Genomic DNA, 25,000 nt, shown 5'->3' with positions numbered 1-25,000 from the left:
TAATATATGTGAAAATAACATTTTAGAATCATACGTTTAGTATATTTAGTCCCTAATGCTGAAAGAACTGATCATTTGTTTAACATGCACAGGTGTGTCTCAAAGGATGCATTGCTCCTGAAAGGGCTCTCAAACCCTGCATTTCAGATGCCTAGCTGTATCCCTCAAATGTGGCACCTCAGAATGACTTCTAACCTTACCTGTGGTGTCTATAATCCCTATTGCTTAATGCATGGTGAAAGCTTTGCATATATGTGTCTAACAATAAGGAATGGGCCCCTGTGACACTCATTTGCCTGTTTCACAAATTATCATATTTTACTAGAGATTCTGTTTGGGATTCAGATGTGCATTTGGACAGCAATCCCTTTCAAAGAATGTTACGTTCTGGATGAGGTCAAAGGTGCAGGAACACTGTGTTTAGGATGTGTTTGCAGTGATTCTGTGTCTCTAGCTTCAACACAGTGATATATATATATGCTCAGTGATTTATAGGTACATGCCCAGGGCAATAAGCAGTCTGAGGATTTATTTCCAGACGGCATAGAGCTTTGATGCAGTGAAGTAGTGCAACACACTTTATCATTACATTATTAGAATCTATTCTACTTAAATCATTAGGTAGGTTAGGGTTACGGTTAGGTGCAGGAGCACTGTATTTAGGATGTGTTTGCAGTGATTCTGTGTCTCTAGCTTCAACACAGTGATATATATATATATATGCTCAGTGATTTATTGGTACATGCCCAGGGCAATAATCAGAATGAGGATTTATTTCCAGATGGGCTACAGGTAGTGTTGTGAAATACTTCAACACACTGGATCGCAGATTTAGACCCTCGGCACTCTTACTCCTTAAAAACCAACAAATGAAGATATGTAGCAATCACATTGTAGCAAGGGTGACATTGACTTAGTGCTTCTACTACTGGACTTGGGGTAAATGATCATATTCACCCCTGGTCGCTTCACTAAACACTCCTCACTAAACTTACCAAATTCTCAGAGTAGAGTTATCTGTGAATTCCTTTGACCTGCTGTGGTCTGCGCAATTGGTAAGAATCACAGAACAATGAGGGGCCAATTTTAATATATTGCAATCTCACAGTTTGTTTCATACATTTTTTAGTTATAAAAATTTATTTTAATCCCAAAACAAGAAGCAGTCATTGTTCATGATGATCACAATTAGAAGTTGTATTGAAATTATATAGATAATCAAAAGCTTGAAAAAGCTAATTGCACAATAATGTTTATTATTTTTTTAGAAATTATGGCAATAAAATATGACAGCATTCACAACTAGTATAATTAAATTCAATTGATTTTTATATAACATCTTTCATAACAAGGTTGACCTGGGGCACTTAACATAGCTGGGTGATGATACATGATGTGAAAGAGTAAAAGCCAGAAGATAACTGAGGAGAGGAACCAAAAACTCCTTAGTTAGGAGGAAAAAAAAACCTCTAGGGGTCCAAGATCAACTGGCTGCCCAACCCCTCTGGGTATGCTAACATAATACAATTAGAAAAATAGTTTGGAGGTTTTTCTGTATTATTGATTTCTTCTTCCAAAGGTGTTAGGCAGGTGAAAATTTGTGATTTCGTCCTGAGCCACGGCACTGTCGTCGTGGTCATCACACCTCTTCATGTACATCCTTGCATCTTTTCTGGTAGTGAATGGCAGGTGACAGCTACAAAAAATAGCATATGCATAATCATTATGATTGTGTTGACAACAAAATTAAAAAATAAAAGCCTAAGGAACTCTGTGCATTAATATTTCTAATATTCACAATTGTGAATCATTTAAAAAACGAATACAGTAGAATTAGGCTGTGAAACTGATCAAATACCATAAGCCCTATTCAAATTCGTGACTGAATTTCCAGGATGGAGACAATTTTATTCTGTTTAAGAAACTGATCTCTGTCGTAACTAGAAATCCCAGCTCAGTGATAGAAACTAGCCATGTTGGCAGATTATTGCTTTACAGTTTAAAAAGTAATTAATTAATGTGGTCACAAATAATATCTTGGCTTTCAGACCATAATATGCTTTTAACAGTTTACTGAAAAAATGTTTCCTGCAGTTTAGCTCCAAAATGAAAATGAAATGGTTTCATTTTGTGTATGTCAAGGGTGTCCACTTTATAGAAATTCAATTTTAAAACATTGTCGAAATGACAAACCACTGGAAATACAGGTCTATCTAACCTCTAACTCATTAACAATGTTCATTGCTGTTGTCCTTAAACATTTCAGAAATTTTAATTAAGAAAATAAAGCAATTGTTCCCTAGACTCATCTTTTGTGTTCTGTTCGCTGTGAATCAGAAAGGTGCTGTTCTTGAAGTCCAGTCAGTCTCTGTTATCTTTCTTCCCAAGAGGAATTCCATCCAATTCCATCAAACTTCTTTTTCTTCTGCTCGCCTAAGGATGAACTGAAATGAAGCAATTAGTATTTCAGTGGCAGAAAATAGGCTGTCATATACACCTCTCCGGTGCTTTTGATGCACAAATGGTGTCCTGCCAAAACAATCTTCTGTTTGGTAATGTTGGGCAGTTTCAAAAGAAGCTTATCAAAAATCTATTTTGTAGATAATGAAAGAAAATAATAATAAAATCAGAGTAAGAATTATTATCCAGACTTATCTTTCTGTTCTCTTTCAATAAGAACGGTGTCATTAATGAAGTCCAGTCGGTCTCATTCCTTCTCTCTTCCCAAGAGGCTGCCCGTCTAATGCTGCTGAAAACTCCATTGTCCATTCTGGGAATGCTGTGCTGTTCAGATAGTGTCAACAAATTTAAGAAATGGTTCACATCTTTAAATCTTTTTTTGTTTTGTTTAAAGCATGTGGCATTTTTTAGCAGTAACAAATGGAACAGGAACAGGAGCAGGAAGCTAAAAACACAACGGAGCCAGGCACAACCAGGACCCGGGCTCACACGATGCGGAGATCAGGTGCAGAGCCTCGAGTGAAGTGAGCGCCTGGCTTTTAAAGTTGAACTGAAACAGGGTAGGAACAAGGAACAGATGCGGGGAATGAGGCAAATCAGGAAGGGCTGGAGCGCCCTTAAGAGTAGGGGTTTGTGATTGTGATACAGGTTGGCATATTTATTTTATTTTATTAGGTAGATTCTTTTCAACATGCTTTTACATAATATGTTGTAACAATGATTTCAAAAAGAAACTACAGAAGCCTTACAAATTAAAAATATCTCACCGTGCCAATGTGTCTTCAGGCTTCCCATGTACAAAAAGGCCCAAGGACTCCAGCAGTCTTACAACCACTGTCCTGTTTGCCTCACCAGACACGATCTCTATTCTGTTGTAATCCACGATGACCCCGTTTTTCAGGTGATTTATCATGTCCTTCCTCGCCTGTTGAGAGGTCATCCTGATCTCCTCTGCCGTGGAGAGGCAGAGGAGATAAAAGCTTTATTTTATGATCATTCGTCCAACCACTCCAGAGATTGTCCTTCTCCATTAAACGACTTCCTGGAGACACCGTAATCATATAGGAGCTCTTCTCCCACTACAATCTCTCTTTTTGCCAAGAACAGAATTGTTATGTCAGTCTTTTCGTCAATTACAAAAGATTCTTTAATTGGTCTGAGGTTGGCTTTTTTGTTTGAATGATTTATGCGCCTTCCAATTGTGTCCATATCCGGGTGGCAGGTGCAGTGTTCTTCACGCGAATCAATGCACATTTTTTGTTTAGGTCCATCAAAAAAGAATAGATATCCCATGTCTCCTTCTGCCATCTGTGCCATTAGGGCTTCTCCAGCTGTCTTTGTGATAACCTTGCCATGGTAATCACATACCACCTCTCCCTTCTGGAAACGCCTGGAAGTTATAACCTTCTTCCCTTTCACAGGATCGTCAACGATGTGCAGGCCTCTCCAGGTTTGGAGTTTTACCAGATTTTCAATGTCCTTGCCATTTGGTTGGACTTCTACATGCGGCTTCCAGTTCTGAAGTACCTCGGACACAGCTGGTGTATTGGTTGACCATCCCATTTTTTCTATATAATGGGTCACTTGGCTTTCTGTTGGTAACCGTCTATTGTATTGATCTGTAGTGAGATATCAGAAATCCACCCAAAGAATATATCCAGTAATAGACTCTTGAAATATTACTCTTTAAAAAGGGAAGAAATCCTGTTCTTACCGAATATGTTCTGTTGCCTCCTTTTCCTCTGCTCAGCTCTCCATCTATTGTAACAGTGGCGATCGTGAATGCCGGTCACTCTCAGGCGCTCTTTCTTTCTAGGAGGCTGCCCATCTAATGTCACGGGAAAAATCTGTATCAGCTTCTGGAAGGCTGCAGCATCATCCATCTTTGGGCATCTATATGCAGCAGCTGCCACAGTGGACCTATTTATAAAAAGAAAACTTAAATATCTCAGATCTAAGACAGAGTGGCTAAAAGGTAACTGAAAGAGGGATATTGAATTAAAACTTACCGTATAGCAGCTGTACGTTCTTGTCCATAGCCTGAAGATTGCTCTCCTGATGATGAACTGAAGTTTAAAAAAATATGAGAAATTTATGTTTATCCTAAATATTGACTTTCAAATACTGAATTTGGATATCACTGTGACACTTACAGAGATCCTGCTTCTACAATGCCATGAATTAGTTCGCTGGCTGAGCACATGTCCTCATCTGTCAGCCTTCTGGCTAGGTTTTCAACAGTTCCATTTGAAACACCTAAATAATCATTCAGGACAGTTTTCTGATCAATAGGTAGCTTCTTTATTTCCATTTCAAATGCCCTTCTTGCAACATAGCAAGTAATCAGTGGTAGGTGGTACCTGCAAAACAAACATATATAAAATAGTTGTTTTCAAGCCACAGAAAAGTAAAAAGAAAATACATCAAAATAATTATATAATTCAATTTACTTCTCATGCAGTCTTCGCAGATCATAGGTAGGATTGTGAACTGGTTCTCCTCCTGCATACACAAAAAAATGTTCTATTTCCATCCTGCAGTTTGCATCACAGCGTAAGTTAATGAAGTAGCAGTGAAACATCTGAGAAAATAAAAAAAATAAAAATGCAGTTTAAATGCAGTATTCTTCACATACCATTGAATGCTAAAGACAGTTTTTAGCAATGAAATATCAAAATATAACCTTCAACTCACCTTTTCCTCTTCTTCATTTAGTGCAAAGGAAGCTAGTCGCTGAGTTGCAGCCATGCGCTCTTTGACAGAGATTATTACCCTGTTTTGCCCACTTTTATTCACAACAATTTTTCGCCGTATCCAATCCAGGACCTGAATTCAGAAGATTTTTTTAGTACAAATATTAATTAAAAACAATTTCTCGAAAAGAACATCTATAATCAAAATTCTTGGTTGTATGAAGGGATGCTTACTGTCATATTCTTTACCACCCCTGGGCGCTGAAGGTGCTTCAGCTGGAGAATGGCCTGCAGGTAAAGCATCACAACAATCCGTTCACTTGTGGTGATGTCTGCAGAGGCGTGTGTCTTGCCCAGTATCCGCTGCACATCTTTCTTTGCAACACTCAACACCTTCAAGCAATCGCTTAGTTTAGGTGGAGGACTCTGCAGCTGTGTTAGTCTGGGGGAGAGAGAACAATACTATCAGCCTCCAAAAGGCAAAATTCATGTGTTTGAATAGAAAAGCAAGTACAAGTTGAACCAACATTTAATAAGTAAAGTACCTCTTTCTGGTTATTTCCTGTCTGACACTCTTGTTGTTTCTCTTTTTTATATCCTTTAGATTGCTCTGGAAGTCTATTAAACTCTTAGCTAGACTGGGATCCTCCACTTGCAGGTTAGTGTTTTTTCGGATGAAGAGCAGGAATCTGCTGATATTAATGATATAACCTGCAATGGTCTGGTGAGACAACCCAGTCATCTTCAACTGGGAAACAAATGTCTGCATTTTGGAAATGTCCTTCAGAAAACTTAAGGAAACATCTGATGGATCCATAAAAAACAGGAACCTGGAGACATTTTCAACCTGAAAAACATATATAGAGAAAGTCATTATTTTTATGACCAACATCCTGTGAAGTTTAAGCCGAGTAAAACCATGTACCAAATACCTACCTCCTTGGAGCAGTTTACCATTCCCAGGCCCTGGATAAGGTATTGTTTAAAGCCAGCCAGGAGAGGAGAATCAAGAGAGTGTTTTCTGTAAAGTCCAGCCAGGGCAACTCTTTTTCGGAGAGCTTTTAGATTACCTTTAACTGACACCCTGTAGATATAAGACACATGGACAATTACATGTATTATAAGTGTTTCCGTTTTCTTAGTTGGCTTCTGGGAGAAAATGGCTTTAGATGTGGCCCTGTGTGAATGTGTATATCTACCAATTCACTGACATCCCAATTAAGGCTACATTTTTTCTTGCCTCTGTGAAACAAAATCTAATTTTATACATACAACGTGCAAATAAAAAATAAAGCACTAGAAACCCTATTGAGCAGAGAGTCTTACTGTTCCCCATCTTCCCCTTCCTCCTCCGCTTCTGCTTCAGTTTCTGGAGCAGCCTCTGGCATCTCTTCCTCCTGGACAGTGGCCTCTTGCTCAGGGCCGCTGGAATGCAGGTAGATTCTTTTCAACATGCTTTTACATAATATGTTGTAACAATGATTTCAAAAAGAAACTACAGAAGCCTTACATATTAAAAATATCTCACCGTGCCAATGTGTCTTCAGGCTTCCCACGTACAAAAAGGCCCGAGGACTCTAGCAGTCTTACAACCGCTATCCTGTTTGCCTCACCAGACACAATTTCTATTCTGTGGTAATCCACGATGACCCCGTTCTTCAGGTGATTCATCATGTCCTCCCTCGCCTGTTGAGAGGCCATCCTGATCTCTTCTGCCGTGGCGTGCTTCATACACGCCCTCTTCAAGTGAGCAGGAAGCTGATCAAAAGTATTCAGGCACATCTTGCACACCAGGGGAATCCTCGCGGGTTTCCTTTGAAAATAAATTATACCATCTGTGTATAGAAACAAGCTAAGACTGATTTCTTAAATTATCCTTAATTTTCTCTCTCATAGTTTGAGCATAATGATTTCATTGTATTTATATAAGAATTGGTCATTGCTCCAAAATAAATAATGGTTTCATAAAAAAGTGAACACTTACTTGGTCTCAGTCACAGACTTTCCAATAGGAGCCATTGTGGAGTTCAGCAACTGCAGGTCCTAGAAGTGGGGAAGGAATTTTAAAAGAGAAATTGAATTACAATACAGAAGGAATGGCTGAGGGATCACTGAAATATATATATATACAAATTCCAAAGACTGAGTCCATATAGAAACAACTACCTTTCATATTCAGTATAAGATGGAAGATGAATTGGCCCTGAAAATCCACTGCAATGAGAAACTGCTCATGCCATTGCATATGAACAAACATACATTCTCATCTATATTCATTTGCAGTTACACTATTGCAATTAATCAATTAATCACATGATGAGATTCTTGATATTAGATTAGTAAAAACAATATCAATGCACTGAGAGACGCTTAAGAATAAAGATGCATCTGCCTGACTGCATATTAGTTTTAAAAGGTTATCAGCAAATGCATTTAAAAGTAAAAATATAAAGTCTTACCTCTTGATCGTAGTGGTGATTCAATATCCAGGACCTTAGTCAAGTCTCAGAGTTACTGTACCTCCTGTCTCGATTGCAGGTGAAAAGTGAAAGGTATATTGCACTCAGCAGAAAGTTACCCCGAGCAAAGACTCCACCCCTCCCAGAAAACAGCACTCCCCTTTGGCAAAGCAGTGGGTGGAGGAAGCCTTTGCTACCATTATCAAACACAGAAATCGTTATAATTTAATTTTAAAAACATGGCTAAGCATGGGTTTAAAGTATATTCAACGGTGCAAGTGCATTCAAAGAAATAGAGTTTCCCAAGCCCTCAGAAAGAATTGCCATTTCTAAAGATGTCTAGTTTCAAGCATTAACATCCAAAGTACCTGTCTTAGCTGGAGCAGGGAGTTTGCTAAGCCACCTGAAAGAATTACCATATCCAAAGATGTCTAGCTTCAAGCATTAACATCCAAAGTACCTGTCTTAGCTGGGCCAGGTAGTTTGCCAAGCCATGTGAAAGAATTACCATTTCCAAAGAAGTCTGTTGTAAGCCAGGTTCAATCATGACCATCCAAAGTACCGGTCGTCCCTTGGGGCGAGAGGGTTTCCTGTGTGTCTAGGATGTGTACTTCCCTTAAATAAAGGGTGAATATGGGTACCATAGGTATTAAATCTCTCAAAGCTCAGAGTTAAACTAAAAAACCCTTGGTAAGTGTGTTATAACATGGATGGGTATTTATAGTCCAGTGCCTCCTATTTGGTGTCCCCTGAAGGCGTTTTGAACCCAGCAGGTGACACTGATTTAGTTTTACTTGGCCCTGATTATACAATAAAGGATAAGTAACCAGAAAGAGGTGGTATTTCGATTTTACAGTACATAAAAAAATACATACTTTCCACAGCTCAGCATGCACATGGTGAGATTCCTGATATTAGATTAATAAAAAATATCAAGGCACTGAGGCTAATTAATAAAGATGCTTTTGACTGACTGGACCTTGGAGCAAGGTGTGTAAATTACAACAGACATCTTTAGAAATGGTAATTCTTTCAGGTGGCTTGGCAAATTTACTGCCCCACCTAAGACAGGTACTTTGGATGTTAATGCTTGAAACTAGACATCACAACTGATCGTATTTTACTAGAGATTCTGTTTGGGATTCAGATGTGCATTCGGACAGCAATCCCTTTCAAGAAATGATACGTTCTGGATGAGGTCAAAGGTGCCGGAACACTGTATTTAGGATGCGATTGTGTGTCTCCTGCTTCAACGCAGTGATATACTGTATATTGATGTGCTCCTGTAATTTCTTGGTACATGCCCAGGGCAGTAAGCAGTCTGAGGATTTATTTCCAGACGGCATAGAGCAGTGAAGCAGTGAAGTAGTGCAACACACTGGATCATTATATTATTAGAATCTATTTGTTTAACATGCACGGGTCTGTCTCAATGGATGCAGTGCTCCTGAAAGGGCTCTCAAACCCTGCATTTCAGATGCCTAGCTGTATCCCTCACATGTGGCACCTCAGAATGACTTCTACTTTATTCTACTTAAATTATTACATTATACACAATTTGAGTTCATTTTTAAAAGTAAAGGGTAATGAAAGGAATGAAAGATATGTAGCAATCACATTGTAACAGGGGTGACAGTGACTTTTTGCTTGTACTAAGCATTAGTACCTAAGTCCACTAGTGGACTTCTGGTACCTTTAGGGTACGGTGTTCCCTGAAGGGCTCTCAAACCCCGCATTTCAGATGCCCAGCTGTATCGCTGATGTGTTGCACCTCAGAATCACTTTTAAACCTTACATCTGGTATCTTTAATCCCTATTGCTCAACACATGGTGAAAGTATTGCATACATGTGTCTGAAAATGAGCAATGGGCCCCTGAGAGACTCATTTGCCTGATTCACAAATGATCACATTTGACTAGAGATTCTGTTTGGGATTCAGTTGTGCATTCTGACAGCAATCCCTTTCAAAAAACGATACATTCTGGATGAGTTCAAAGGTGCAGGAACACTGTATTTAGGATGTGTTTGCAGATATTCTGTGTCTCTAGCTTCAACACAGTGATATTCTTGATATTAGATTAGTAAAAACAATATAAATGCACTGAGAGACGCTTAAGAATAAAGATGCATCTGCCTAACTGCATATTAGTTTTAAAAGGTTATCAGCAAATGCATTTAAAAGTAAAAATGTAAAGTCTTACCTCTTGATCGTAGTGGTGATTCAATATCCAGGACCTTAGTCAAGTCTCAGAGTTACTGTACCTCCTGTCTCGATTGCAGGTGAAAAGTGAAAGGTATATTGCACTCAGCAGAAAGTTACCCCGAGCAAAGACTCTACCCATCCCAGAAAACAGCACTCCCCTTTGGCAAAGCAGTGGGTGGAGGAAGCCTTTGCTACCATTATCAAACACAGAAATCGTTATAATTTAATTTTAAAAACATGGCTAAGCATGGGTTTAAAGTATATTCAACGGTGCAGGTGCATTCAAAGAAATAGAGTTTCCCAAGCCCTCAGAAAGAATTACCATTTCTAAAGATGTCTAGTTTCAAGCATTAACATCCAAACTACCTGTCTTAGCTGGAGCAGGGAGCTTGCTAAGCAACCTGAAAGAATTACCATATCCAAAGATGTCTAGTTTCAAGCATTAACATCCAAAGTACCTGTCTTAGCTGGGCCAGGTAGTTTGCCAAGCCATGTGAAAGAATTACCATTTCCAAAGAAGTCTGTTGTAAGCCAGGTTCAATCATGACCATCCAAAGTACTGGTCGTCCCTTGGGGCGAGAGGGTTTCCTGTGTGTCTAGGATGTGTACTTCCCTTAAATAAAGGGTGAATATGGGTACCATAGGTATTAAATATCTCAAAGCTCAGAGTTAAACTAAAAAACCCTTGGTGAGTGTGTTATAACATGGATGGGTATTTATAGTCCAGTGCCTCCTATTTGGTGTCTCCTGAAGGCGTTTTGAACCCAGCAGGTGACACTGATTTAGATTTATTTGGCCCTGATTATACAATAAAGGATAAGTAATCAGAAAGAGGTGGTATTTCGATTTTACAGTACATAAAAAATACATACATTCCACAGCTCAGCATGCACATGGTGATATTCCTGATATTAGATTAATTAAAAATATCAAGGCACTGAGGCTAATTAACAAAGATGCTTTTGACTGACTGGACCTTGGAGCAAGGTGTGTAAATTACAACAGACATCTTTAGAAAAAGTAATTCTTTCAGGTGGCTTGGCAAATTTACTGCCCCACCTAAGACAGATACTTTGGATGTTAATGCTTGAAACTAGACATCACAACTGATCGTATTTTACTAGAGATTCTGTTTGGGATTCAGATGTGCATTCGGACAGCAATCCCTTTCAAGAAATGATACGTTCTGGATGAGGTCAAAGGTGCCGGAACACTGTATTTCGGATGCAAATGTGTGTCTCCTGCTTCAACGCAGAGGCATATATAGATGTTCTCCTGTAATGTCTTGGTACATGCCCAGGGCAGTAAGCAGTCTGAGGATATATTTCCAGACGGCGTAGAGCAGTGAAGCAGTGAAGTAGTGCAACACACTAGATCATTATATTATTAGAATCTATTTGTTTAACATGCACGGGTCTGTCTCAATGGATGCAGTGCTCCTGAAAGGGCCCTCAAACCCTGCATTTCAGACGCCTAGCTGTATCCCTCACATGTGGCACCTCAGAATGACTTCTACGTTATTCTGCTTAAATTATTACATTATACACAATTTGAGTTCATTTTTAAAAGTAAAAGGTAATGAAAGGAATGAAAGATATGTAGCAATCACATTGTAACAGGGGTGACAGTGACTTAATGCTTGTACTAAGCATCAGTACCTAAGTCCACTAGTGGACTTCTGGTACCTTTAGGGTACGGTGTTCCCTGAAGGGCTCTCAAACCCCGCATTTCAGATGCCTAGCTGTATCGCTGATGTGTTGCACCTCAGAATCACTTTTAAACCTTACCTCTGGTATCTTTAATCCCTATTGCTCAACGCATGGTAAAAGTATCGCATACATGTGTCTGAAAATGAGCAATGGGCCCCTGAGAGACTCATTTGCCTGTTTCACAAATGATCACATTTGACTAGAGATTCTGTTTGGGATTCAGTTGTGCATTCTGACAGCAATCCCTTTCAAAAAACTATACATTCTGGATGAGTTCAAAGTTGCAGGAACACTGTATTTATGATGTGTTTGCAGTTATTCTGTGTCTCTAGCTTCAACACAGTGATATATATATATATATGCTCACTGATTTTTTGGTACATGCCCAGGGCAATAATCATTATGAGGATTTATTTCCAGATGTGCTAGAGGTAGTGTTGTGAAATACTTCATCACACTGGATTGCAGGTTTAAACCCCCTGCACTCTTACTCCTTAAAAACCAACAAATGCAGATATGTAGCAATCACATAGTAACAGGGGTTACAGTGACTTAATGTTTGCACTAGTAAACTTCTGGTACCTTTAGGGTACGGTGTTCCTTGAAGGGCTCTCAAACCCCGCATTTCAGATGCCTAGCTGTATCGCTGATGTGTTGCACCTCAGAATCACTTTTAAACCTTACATCTGGTATCTTTAATCCCTATTGCTCAACGCATGGTAAAAGTATTGCATACATGTGTCTGAAAATGAGCAATGGGCCCCTGAGAGACTCATTTGCCTGTTTCACAAATGAACATATTTGACTAGAGATTCTGTTTGGGATTCAGTTGTGCATTCTGACTGCAATCCCTTTCAAAAAACGATACATTCTGGATGAGTTCAAAGTGCAGGAACACTGTATTTATGATGTGTTTGCAGTTATTCTGTGTCTCTAGCTTCAACACAGTGATATATATATATATGCTCACTGATTTTTTGGTACATGCCCAGGGCAATTATCATTATGAGGATTTATTTCCAGATGTGCTAGAGGTAGTGTTGTGAAATACTTTAACACACTGGATTGCAGGTTTAAACCCCCTGCACTCTTACTCCTTAAAAACCAACAAATGCAATTTACGAATGCAATACGAATGCCCCCGGCCGTCCCTCTTAATCATGGCCCCAGAGGACAAGATGCAAAGGAAAAGCTACAAACCCTGACAGCTACTCACCCAGCCATCCCCCACAGCTGCCAATCTCCAACACCTCCCCCATTAACACCTCCAGCACTGAAAGTGCTATGTGCACCATCCCCCAGGCCAGGCTGACCAGGCCAGTGCAACACACTTGATCATTATATTATTAGAATCTATTCTACTTAAATTATTACATTCTACACAATTGGAGTTCATTTTAAAAGTAAATGGTAATGAAAGGAATGCATTTTCATAAGAAAGATAATACCGATATGCATGTGATAATCTTCCTTATATCATGTAGTGCGTCATTTGGTCACTTTGTGGGCTTGAAATACAAAGAAAATCATGTTCAATGGTACAAGATAAATACAAATCTTAAGCTTTTATTTTAATTAGATTTGTTTATAAAGCATAAGCAATCATTTATTACATTAATATATGTGAAAATAACGTTTTAGCATCATACGTTTAGTATATTTAGTCTCTAATGCTGAAAGAAATGATCATTTGTTTAACATGCACGGGTCTGTCTCAATGGATGCAGTGCTCCTGAAAGGGCTCTCAAACCCTACATTTCAGATGCTTAGCTGTATCCCTCACATGTGGCACCTCAGAATGACTTCTACTTTATTCTACTTAAATTATTACATTATACACAATTTGAGTTCATTTTAAAAAGTAAAAGGTAATGAAAGGAATGGAAGATATGTAGCAATCACATTGTAACAGAGGTGACAGTGACTTAATGCTTGTATTAAGCATTAGTACCTAAGTCCACTAGTGGACTTCTGGTACCTTTAGGGTACGGTGCTCCCTGAAGGGCTCTCAAACCCCGCATTTCAGATGCCTAGCTGTATCGCTGATGTGTTGCACCTCAGAATCACTTTTAAACCTTACCTCTGGTATCTTTAATCCCTATTGCTCAACGCATGGTAAAAGTATCGCATACATGTGTCTGAAAATGAGCAATGGGCCCCTGAGAGACTCATTTGCCTGTTTCACAAATGATCATATTTGACTAGAGATTCTGTTTGGGATTCAGTTGTGCATTCTGACAGCAATCCCTTTCAAAAAACGATACATTCTGGATGAGTTCAAAGGTGCAGGAACACTGTATTTAGGATGTGTTTGCAGTTATTCTGTATCTCTAGCTTCAACACAGTGATATATATATATGCTCCCTGATCTTTTGGTACATGCCCAGGGCAATAATCATTATGAGGTTTTATTTCCAGATGTGCTAGAGGTAGTGTTGTGAAATACTTCATCACACTGGATTGCAGGTTTAAACCCCCTGCACTATTACTCCTTAAAAACCAACAAATGCAATTTACGAATGCAATACGAATGCCCCCGGCCGTCCCTCTTAATCATGGCCACAGAGGACAAGATGCAAAGGAAAAGCTACAAACCCTGATAGCTACTCACCCAGCCATCCCCCACAGCTGCCAATCTCCAACACCTCCCCCATTAACACCTCCAGCACTGAAAGTGCTATGTGCACCATCCCCCAGGCCAGGCTGACCAGGCCAGTGCAACATACTGGATCATTATATTATTGGAATCTATTCTACTTAAATTATTACATTCTACACAATTGGAGTTCATTTTAAAAGTAAAAGGTAATGAAAGGAATGCATTTTCATAAGAAAGATAATACCGATATGCATGTGATAATCTTCCTTATATCATGTAGTGCGTCATTTGGTCACTTTGTGAGCTTGAAATACAAAGAAAATCATGTTCTATGGTAAAAGATAAATACAAAACTTAAGCTTTTATTTTAATTAGATTTGTTTATAAAGCATAAGCAATCATTTATTACATTAATATATGTGAAAATAACGTTTTAGCATCATACGTTTAGTATATTTAGTCTCTAATGCTGAAAGAAATGATCATTTGTTTAACATGCACGGGTCTGTCTCAATGGATGCAGTGCTCCTGAAAGGGCTCTCAAACCCTACATTTCAGATGCTTAGCTGTATCCCTCACATGTGGCACCTCAGAATGACTTCTACTTTATTCTACTTAAATTATTACATTATACACAATTTGAGTTCATTTTAAAAAGTAAAAGGTAATGAAAGGAATGGAAGATATATAGCAATCACATTGTAACAGGAGTGACAGTGACTTAATGCTTGTATTAAGCATTAGTACCTAAGTCCACTAGTGGACTTCTGGTACCTTTAGGGTACGGTGCTCCCTGAAGGGCTCTCAAACCCCGCATTTCAGATGCCTAGCTGTATCGCTGATGTGTTGCACCTCAGAATCACTTTTAAACCTTACCTCTGGTATCTTTAATCCCTATTGCTCAAGCATGGTAAAAGTATCGCATACATGTGTCTGAAAATGAGCAATGGGCCCCTGAGAGACTCATTTGCCTGTTTCACAAATGAACATATTTGACTAGAGATTCTGTTTGGGATTCAGTTGTGCATTCTGACTGCAATCCCTTTCAAAAAACGATACATTCTGGATGAGTTCAAAGTTGCAGGAACACTGTATTTAGGATGTCTTTGCAGATATTCTGTGTCTCTAGCTTCAACACAGTGATATATATATATGCTCACTGATTTTTTGGTACATGCCCAAGTCAATAATCATTATGAGGATTTATTTCCAGATGTGCTAGAGGTAGTGTTGTGAAATACTTCATCACACTGGATTGCAGGTTTAAACCCCCTGCACTCTTACTCCTTAAAAACCAACAAATGCAGATATGTAGCAATCACATTGTAACAGGGGTGACAGTGACTTAATGCTTGTACTAAGCATTAGTACCAAAGTCCACTAGTGGACTTCTGGTACCTTTAGGGTACGGTGTTCCTTGAAGGGCTCTCAAACCCCGCATTTCAGATGCCTAGCTGTATCGCTGATGTGTTGCACCTCAGAATCACTTTTAAACCTTACATCTGGTATCTTTAATCCCTATTGCTCAACACATGGTGAAAGTATCGCATACATGTGTCTGAAAATGAGCAATGGGCCCCTGAGAGACTCATTTGCCTGTTTCACAAATGATCACATTTGACTAGAGATTCTGTTTGGGATTCAGTTGTGCATTCTGACAGCAATCCCTTTCAAAAAACGATACATTCTGGATGAGTTCAAAGGTGCAGGAACACTGTATTTAGGATGTCTTTGCAGATATTCTGTGTCTCTAGCTTCAACACAGTGATATATATATATATGCTCACTGATTTTTTGGTACATGCCAAGGGCAATAATCATTATGAGGATTTATTTCCAGATGTGCTAGAGGTAGTGTTGTGAAATACTTCAACACACTGGATTGCGGGTTTAAACCCCCTGCACTCTTACTCGTTAAAAACCAACAAATGCAATTCACTACTAAAAATTACTGCATTTTCTCCTAGAAAGAGCTCTCAATTAATGAAATGCCCCATTGAACTGGCCCTGATTATACAATGCAAGGAGAAGTCTTCTAAGCCAATACTTGTAACCAGAAAGAGGCTGTATTTCAATTATACAATATACAAAACAATACCATTTAACACAAAGATATAGTCCACACCTCAGCATGCACATGATGAGATTCTTGATATTAGATTAGTAAAAACAATATCAATGCACTGAGAGACGCTTAAGAATAAAGATGCATCAGCCTGACTGCATATTAGTTTTAAAGGGTTATCAGCAAATGCATTTAAAAGAAAAAATGTAAAGTCTTACCTCTTGATCGTAGTGGTGATTCAATATCCAGGACCTTAGTCAAGTCTCAGAGTTACTGTACCTCCTGTCTCAATTACAGGTGAAAAGTGAAAGGTATATTGCACTCAGCAGAAAGTTACCCCGAGCAAAGATTCCACCCATCCCAGAAAACAGCACTCCCCTTTGGCAAAGCAGTGGGTGGAGGAAGCCTTTGCTACCATTATCAAACACAGAAATCGTTATAATTTAATTTTAAAAACATGGCTAAGCATGGGTTTAAAGTATATTCAACGGTGCAGGTGCATTCAAAGAAATAGAGTTTCCCAAGCCCTCAGAAAGAATTACCATTTCTAAAGATGTCTAGTTTCAAGCATTAACATCCAAACTACCTGTCTTAGCTGGAGCAGGGAGTTTGCTAAGCCACCTGAAAGAATTACCATATCCAAAGATGTCTAGTTTCAAGCATTACCATCCAAAGTACCTGTCTTAGCTGGGCCAGGTAGTTTGCCAAGCCATGTGAAAGAATTACCATTTCCAAAGAAGTCTGTTGTAAGCCAGGTTCAATCATGACCATCCAAAGTACCGGTCGTCCCTTTGGGCGAGAGGGTTTCCTGTGTGTCTAGGATGTGTTCTTCCCTTAAACTTGGCCCTGATTATACAATAAAGGATAAGTAACCAGAAAGAGGTGGTATTTCAATTTTACAGTACATAAAAAATACATATATTCCACAGCTCAGCGTGCACATGGTGAGATTCCTGATATTAGATTAATAAAAAATATCAAGGTACTGAAGCTAATTAATAAAGATGCTTTTGACTGACTGGACCTTGGAGCAAGGTGTGTAAATTACAACAGACATTTGTAGAAATGGTAATTCTTTCAGGTGGCTTGGCAAATTTACTGCCCCACCTAAGACAAGTACTTTGGATGTTAATGCTTGAAACTAGACATCACAACTGATCGTATTTTACTAGAGATTCTGTTTAGGATTCAGATGTGCATTCGGACAGCAATCCCTTTCAAGAAATGATACGTTCTGGATGAGGTCAAAGGTGCTGGAACACTGTATTTAGGATGCGATTGTGTGTCTCCTGCTTCAACGCAGTGATATACTGTATATTGATGTGTTCCTGTAATTTCTTGGTACATGCCCAGGGCAGTAAGCAGTCTGAGGATTTATTTCCAGACGGCATAGAGCAGTGAAGCAGTGAACTAGTGCAACACACTGGATCATTATATGATTAGAATCTATTCTACTTAAATTATTACATTATACACAATTTGAGTTCATTTTAAAAAGTAAAAGGTAATGAAAGGAATGTATTTTCATAAGAAAGATAATATCGATATGCATGTGATAATCGTCCTTATATCATGTAGTGCGTCATTTGCACACTTTGTGGGCTTGAAATACAAAGAAAATCATGTTCTATGGTACAAGATAAATACAAAACTTAAGCTTTTTTTAATTAGATTTGTTTATAAAGCATAAGCATTACATTACATTAATATATGTGAAAATAACATTTTAGAATCATACGTTTAGTATATTTAGTCCCTAATGCTGAAGGAAATGATCATTTGTTTAACATGCACAGGTGTGTCTCAAAGGATGCATTGCTCCTGAAGGGCTCTCAAACCCTGCATTTCAGATGCCTAGCTGTATCCTTCAAATGTGGCACCTCAGAATGACTTCTAACCTTACCTGTGGTGTCTATAATCCCTATTGCTTAATGCATGGTGAAAGCTTTGTATATATGTGTCTAACAATAAGGAATGGGCCCCTGTGACACTCATTTGCCTGTTTCACAAATTATCATATTTTACTAGAGATTCTGTTTGGGATTCAGATGTGCATTTGGACAGCAATCCCTTTCGAAGAATGTTACGTTCTGGATGAGGTCAAAGGTGCAAGAACACTGTGTTTAGGATGTGTTTGCAGTGATTCTGTGTCTCTAGCTTCAACACAGTGATATATATATATATGCTCAGTGATTTATAGGTACATGCCCAGGGCAATAAGTAGACTGAGGATTTATTTCCAGACGGCATACAGCTTTGATGCAGTGAAGTAGTGCAACACACTTTATCATTACATAATAAGAATCTATTCTACTTAAATCATTAGGTAGGTTAGGGTTACGGTTAGGTGCAGGAGCACTGTATTTAGGATGTGTTTATATATATATATATGCTCACTGATTTTTTGGTACATGCCCAGGGCAATAATCATTATGAGGATTTATTTCCAGATGTGCTAGAGGTAGTGTTGTGAAATACTTCATCACACTGGATTGCAGGTTTAAACCCCCTGCACTCTTACTCCTTAAAAACCAACAAATGCAGATATGTAGCAATCACATTGTAACAGGGATGACTGTGACTTAATTCTTGTACTAGTAAACTTCTGGTACCTTTAGGGTACGGTGTTCCCTGAAGGGCTCTCAAACCCCGCATTTCAGATGCCTAGCTGTATCGCTGATGTGTTGCACCTCAGAATCACTTTTAAACCTTACCTCTGGTATCTTTAATCCCTATTGCCCAACGCATGGTGAAAGTATTGCATACATGTGTCTGAAAATGAGCAATGGGCCCCTGAGAGACTCATTTGCCTGTTTCACAAATGATCATATTTGACTAGAGATTCTGTTTGGGATTCAGTTGTGCATTCTGACAGCAATCCCTTTCAAGAAATGATACGTTCTGGATGAGGTCAAAGGTGCTGGAACACTGTATTTCGGATGCGATTGTGTGTCTCCTGTAATGTCTTGGTACATGCCCAGGGCAGTGGCATATATAGATGTGCTCCTGTAATGTCTTGGTACATGCCCAGGGCAGTAAGCAGTCTGAGGATTTATTTCCAGACGGCATAGAGCAGTGAAGCAGTGAAGTAGTGCAACACACTGGATCATTATATTATTAGAATGTATTTGTTTAACATGCACGGGTCTGTCTCAATGGATGCAGTGCTCCTTAAAGGGCTCTCAAACCCTGCATTTCAGATGCCTAGCTGTATCCCTCACATGTGGCACCTCAGAATGACTTCTACTTTATTCTACTTAAATTATTACATTATACACAATTTGAGTTCATTTTTAAAAGTAAAAGGTAATGAAAGGAATGGAAGATATGTAGCAATCACATTGTAACAGGGGTGGCAGTGACTTAATGCTTGTACTAAGCATTAGTACCTAAGTCCACTAGTTGACTTCTGGTACCTTTAGGGTACGGTGTTCCCTGAAGGGCTCTCAAACCCCGCATTTCAGATGCCTAGCTGTATCGCTGATCTGTTGCACCTCAGAATCACTTTTAAACCTTACATCTGGTATCTTTAATCCCTATTGCTCAACGCATGGTAAAAGTATTGCATACATGTGTCTGAAAATGAGCAATGGGCCCCAGAGAGACTCATTTGCCTGTTTCACAAATGAACATATTTGACTAGAGATTCTGTTTGGGATTCAGTTGTGCATTCTGACTGCAATCCCTTTCAAAAAACGATACATTCTGGATGAGTTCAAAGTTGCAGGAACACTGTATTTATGATGTGTTTGCAGTTATTCTGTGTCTCTAGCTTCAACACAGTGATATATATATATATATGCTCACTGATTTTTTGGTACATGCCCAGGGCAATAATCATTATGAGGATTTATTTCCAGATGTGCTAGAGGTAGTGTTGTGAAATACTTCATCACACTGGATTGCAGGTTTAAACCCCCTGCACTCTTACTCCTTAAAAACCAACAAATGCAGACACACATTCGCATCCGAAATACAGTGTTCCAGCACCTTTGACCTCATCCAGAACGTATCATTTCTTGAAAGGGATTGCTGTCCGAATGCACATCTGAATCCCAAACAGAATCTCTAGTAAAATACGATCAGTTGTGATGTCTAGTTTCAAGCATTAACATCCAAAGTATCTGTCTTAGGTGGGGCAGTAAATTTGCCAAGCCACCTGAAAGATTTACCATTTCTAAAGATGTCTGTTGTAATTTACACACCTTGCTCCAAGGTCCAGTCAGTCAAAAGCATCTTTATTAATTAGCCTCAGTGCCTTGATATTTTTTATTAATCTAATATCAGGAATGTGATATTGTAACACTGTGGAATGTATGTATTTTTTATGTACTGTAAAATCGAAATACCACCTCTTTCTGGTTACTTATCCTTTATTGTATAATCAGGGCCAAGTTTAAGGGAAGAACACATCCTAGACACACAGGAAACCCTCTCGCCCAAAGGGACGACCGGTACTTTGGATGGTCATGATTGAACCTGGCTTACAACAGACTTCTTTGGAAATGGTAATTCTTTCACATGGCTTGGCAAACTACCTGGCCCAGCTAAGACAGGTACTTTGGATGGTAATGCTTGAAACTAGACATCTTTGGATATGGTAATTCTTTCAGGTGGCTTAGCAAACTCCCTGTTCCAGCTAAGACAGGTAGTTTGGATGTTAATGCTTGAAACTAGACATCTTTAGAAATGGTAATTCTTTCTGAGGGCTTGGGAAACTCTATTTCTTTGAATGCACCTGCACCGTTGAATATACTTTAAACCCATGCTTAGCCATGTTTTTAAAATTAAATTATAACGATTTCTGTGTTTGATAATGGTAGCAAAGGCTTCCTCCACCCACTGCTTTGCCAAATGGGAGTGCTGTTTTCTGGGATGGGTGGAATCTTTGCTCGGGGTAACTTTCTGCTGAGTGCAATATACCTTTCACTTTTCACCTGTAATTGAGACAGGAGGTACAGTAACTCTGAGACTTGACTAAGGTCCTGGATATTGAATCACCACTACGATCAAGAGGTAAGACTTTACATTTTTTCTTTTAAATGCATTTGCTGATAACCCTTTAAAACTAATATGCAGTCAGGCTGATGCATCTTTATTCTTAAGCGTCTCTCAGTGCATTGATATTGTTTTTACTAATCTAATATCAAGAATCTCATCATGTGCATGCTGAGGTGTGGACTATATCTTTGTGTTAAATGGTATTGTTTTGTATATTGTATAATTGAAATACAGCCTCTTTCTGGTTACAAGTATTGGCTTAGAAGACTTCTCCTTGCATTGTATAATCAGGGCCAGTTCAATGGGGCATTTCATTAATTGAGAGCTCTTTCTAGGAGAAAATGCAGTAATTTTTAGTAGTGAATTGCATTTGTTGGTTTTTAACGAGTAAGAGTGCAGGGGGTTTAAACCCGCAATCCAGTGTGTTGAAGTATTTCACAACACTACCTCTAGCACATCTGGAAATAAATCCTCATAATGATTATTGCCCTTGGCATGTACCAAAAAATCAGTGAGCATATATATATATATATCACTGTGTTGAAGCTAGAGACACAGAATATCTGCAAAGACATCCTAAATACAGTGTTCCTGCACCTTTGAACTCATCCAGAATGTATCGTTTTTTGAAAGGGATTGCTGTCAGAATGCACAACTGAATCCCAAACAGAATCTCTAGTCAAATGTGATCATTTGTGAAACAGGCAAATGAGTCTCTCAGGGGCCCATTGCTCATTTTCAGACACATGTATGCGATACTTTCACCATGTGTTGAGCAATAGGGATTAAAGATACCAGATGTAAGGTTTAAAAGTGATTCTGAGGTGCAACACATCAGCGATACAGCTAGGCATCTGAAATGCGGGGTTTGAGAGCCCTTCAAGGAACACCGTACCCTAAAGGTACCAGAAGTCCACTAGTGGACTTTGGTACTAATGCTTAGTACAAGCATTAAGTCACTGTCACCCCTGTTACAATGTGATTGCTACATATCTGCATTTGTTGGTTTTTAAGGAGTAAGAGTGCAGGGGGTTTAAACCTGCAATCCAGTGTGATGAAGTATTTCACAACACTACCTCTAGCACATCTGGAAATAAATCCTCATAATGATTATTGACTTGGGCATGTACCAAAAAATCAGTGAGCATATATATATATCACTGTGTTGAAGCTAGAGACACAGAATATCTGCAAAGACATCCTAAATACAGTGTTCCTGCAACTTTGAACTCATCCAGAATGTATCGTTTTTTGAAAGGGATTGCTGTCAGAATGCACAACTGAATCCCAAACAGAATCTCTAGTCAAATGTGATCATTTGTGAAACAGGCAAATGAGTCTCTCAGGGGCCCATTGCTCATTTTCAGACACATGTATGCGATACTTTCACCATGTGTTGAGCAATAGGGATTAAAGATACCAGAGGTAAGGTTTAAAAGTGATTCTGAGGTGCAACACATCAGCGATACAGCTATGCATCTGAAATGCGGGGTTTGAGAGCCCTTCAGGGAACACTGTACCCTAAAGGTACCAGAAGTCCATTAGTGGACTTAGGTACTAATGCTTAGTACAAGCAAAAAGTCACTGTCACCCCTGTTACAATGTGATTGCTACATATCTTTCATTCCTTTCATTACCTTTTACTTTTAAAAATGAACTCAAATTATGTATAATGTAATAATTTAAGCAGAATAAAGTAGAAGTCATTCTGAGGTGCCACATGTGAGGGATACAGCTAATCATCTGAAATGCAGGGTTTGAGAGCCCTTTCAGGAGCACTGCATCCATTGAGACAGACCCGTGCATGTTAAACAAATAGATTCTAATAATATAATGATCCAGTGTGTTGCACTACTTCACTGCTTCACTGCTCTATGCCGTCTGGAAATATATCCTCAGACTGCTTACTGCCCTGGGCATGTACCAAGACATTACAGGAGCACATCTATATATGCCACTGCGTTGAAGCAGGAGACACACATTCGCATCCGAAATACAGTGTTCCAGCACCTTTGACCTCATCCAGAACGTATCATTTCTTGAAAGGGATTGCTGTCCGAATGCACATCTGAATCCCAAACAGAATCTCTATTAAAATACGATCATTTGTGAAACAGGCAAATGAGTCTCTCAGGGGCCCATTGCTCATTTTCAGACACATGTATGCAATACTTTTACCATGCGTTGAGCAATAGGGATTAAAGATACCAGAGGTAAGGTTTAAAAGTGATTCTGAGGTGCAACACATCAGCGATACAGCTAGGCATCTGAAATTCGGGGTTTGAGAGCCCTTCAAGGAACAGTTTGAAGTGCAGGAACACTGTGTTTGCAGTTATTCTGTGTCTCTAGCTTCAACACAGTGATATATATATATGCTCACTGATTTTTTGGTACATGCCCAGGGCAAAAATTATTATGAGGATTTATTTCCAGAGGTGCTAGAGGTAGTGTTGTGAAATACTTCACTACACTGGATTGCAGGTTTAAACCCCCTGCACTCTTACTCCTTAAAAAACAACAAATGCAGATATGTAGCAATCATATTGTAGCAGACACTCGTTTGCCTTTTTCACAAATGATCATATTTTTCTAGAGATTCTGTTTGGGATACGGATGTGCATTCTGACAGCAATCTCTTTCAAAAAATGATTTTACCTTATCGCGGCTTTGCCCTTCTTGCCTCTTTGGACAAGATCTCCATCTTGTGGTCGTTGTTGGTAATGTCTGGACAATATCTCCGTCTTGTGGTCGTTGTTGGTAATGTCTTCTTATGCCCTTTTTTATTTCAATTCTCTATTAGTTGATTCTAGAATCTCTACAATAGAGTTGAAAACATCAGTTTTATAGCAGACAATATGACATTATTTATAGTCCAATTAGGAATTTATTACCCTGTTTTTAACATAATAACAAATTAAAATTGATTTAAACTAAGTTTGGAACACCAGGGAACATAAAAAAAGATTTTTAGGAAAACCATGAGGTTCTCTGTGTCCTATGCCTGTAAGGGGAGGAAGCTAGAATCCTTTGATTTTTCAAAATTTGAAAATAAACATCATATAACAACAGCTTTCATTCCTAGGAGTGAAAAATAACCATTTTTGAAGACATAGTAGTTTCTAAAACACTACAATGAAGTTAAAAACATCAGTTATATTACATTATTTTTAGTGAAATTAGTCATTTATTTCACTATTTTTAAAATAATCTCTAATTAGAAGTGATTAGAATTAAGTTTGGAACAACAAGGAACACAAAAAAAAAGATTTTAAGAAAAAAATTATGTCTTCAGTGCCAGGTGCCTGCAAGGGGAGAAAGCTAGAATCCTACCCAGGCTCCTGGAGCTCTGGCCTGGCTAAAGGAGGCCGAATCCATCCCCTTCAAAGCTCCATGAAAAATGATCATTTAAAATTTGAAAAAAAAAAACATCATATAACAACAGTTTTCACTCCTAGGAGTGATAAAAAAACATTTTTGAAGACATATTAGTTTCTAAGACACTACAATAAAGTTAAAAACCTCCGTTTTATATTGCATTATTTTTTGTGAAATTAGTCATTTATTGCACTATTTTTAATAAAATCTCTAATTAGAAGTGATTAGAATTAAGTTTGGAACAACAAGGAACACAAAAATAAAGATTTTAAGGAAAAAAAAAATTTCTTCAGTGCCAGGTGCCTGCAAGGGGAGAAAGCTAGAATCCTACCCAGGCTCCTGGAGCTCTGGCCTGGCTAAAGGAGGCCGAATCCATCCCCTTCAAAGCTCCATGAAAAATGATCATTTAAAATTTGAAAAAAAAACATCATATAA

General features: G+C 38.7%; 1 protein-coding gene across 1 annotated transcript; it reads right to left on the bottom strand.

Moving 5' to 3' along the window:
- Nucleotides 1-3,453: 3,453 nt before the first annotated feature.
- On the bottom strand, nt 3,454-7,172 carry LOC148807197 (uncharacterized). The gene is made up of 12 exons (XM_088909555.1): nt 7,138-7,172; nt 6,682-6,966; nt 6,480-6,578; nt 6,090-6,237; nt 5,699-6,000; nt 5,388-5,595; nt 5,155-5,286; nt 4,911-5,041; nt 4,614-4,820; nt 4,470-4,526; nt 4,175-4,380; nt 3,454-4,079 (listed from the first exon to the last, which is right to left on the bottom strand). Exons 1-12 carry the CDS (start codon nt 7,170-7,172, stop codon nt 3,454-3,456), a joined length of 2,436 nt encoding a protein of 811 aa, XP_088765681.1.
- Between the last annotated feature and the right edge of the window lie 17,828 nt (nt 7,173-25,000).

The sequence above is a fragment of the Atractosteus spatula genome, unplaced genomic scaffold (assembly GCF_055471065.1).
Source record: "Atractosteus spatula isolate fAtrSpa1 unplaced genomic scaffold, fAtrSpa1.hap1 Scaffold_40, whole genome shotgun sequence".
Classification (NCBI taxonomy): domain Eukaryota; kingdom Metazoa; phylum Chordata; class Actinopteri; order Semionotiformes; family Lepisosteidae; genus Atractosteus; species Atractosteus spatula.
Note: the sequence above shows the minus strand (reverse complement) of the source record. Positions and strands in the feature narration are given on the sequence as shown.

Coding starts and splice junctions, on each gene's coding strand:
- LOC148807197 (XM_088909555.1), bottom strand. CDS start 7,172: ATGGCTCCTATTGGAAAGTCTGTGACTGAGACCAA. Junction 4,527..4,613: donor ATTGTAGAAGCAGGATCTCT/GTAAGTGTCACA, acceptor TTTAAACTTCAG/TTCATCATCAGGAGAGCAAT. Junction 4,080..4,174: donor GAGGCAACAGAACATATTCG/GTAAGAACAGGA, acceptor ATCTCACTACAG/ATCAATACAATAGACGGTTA.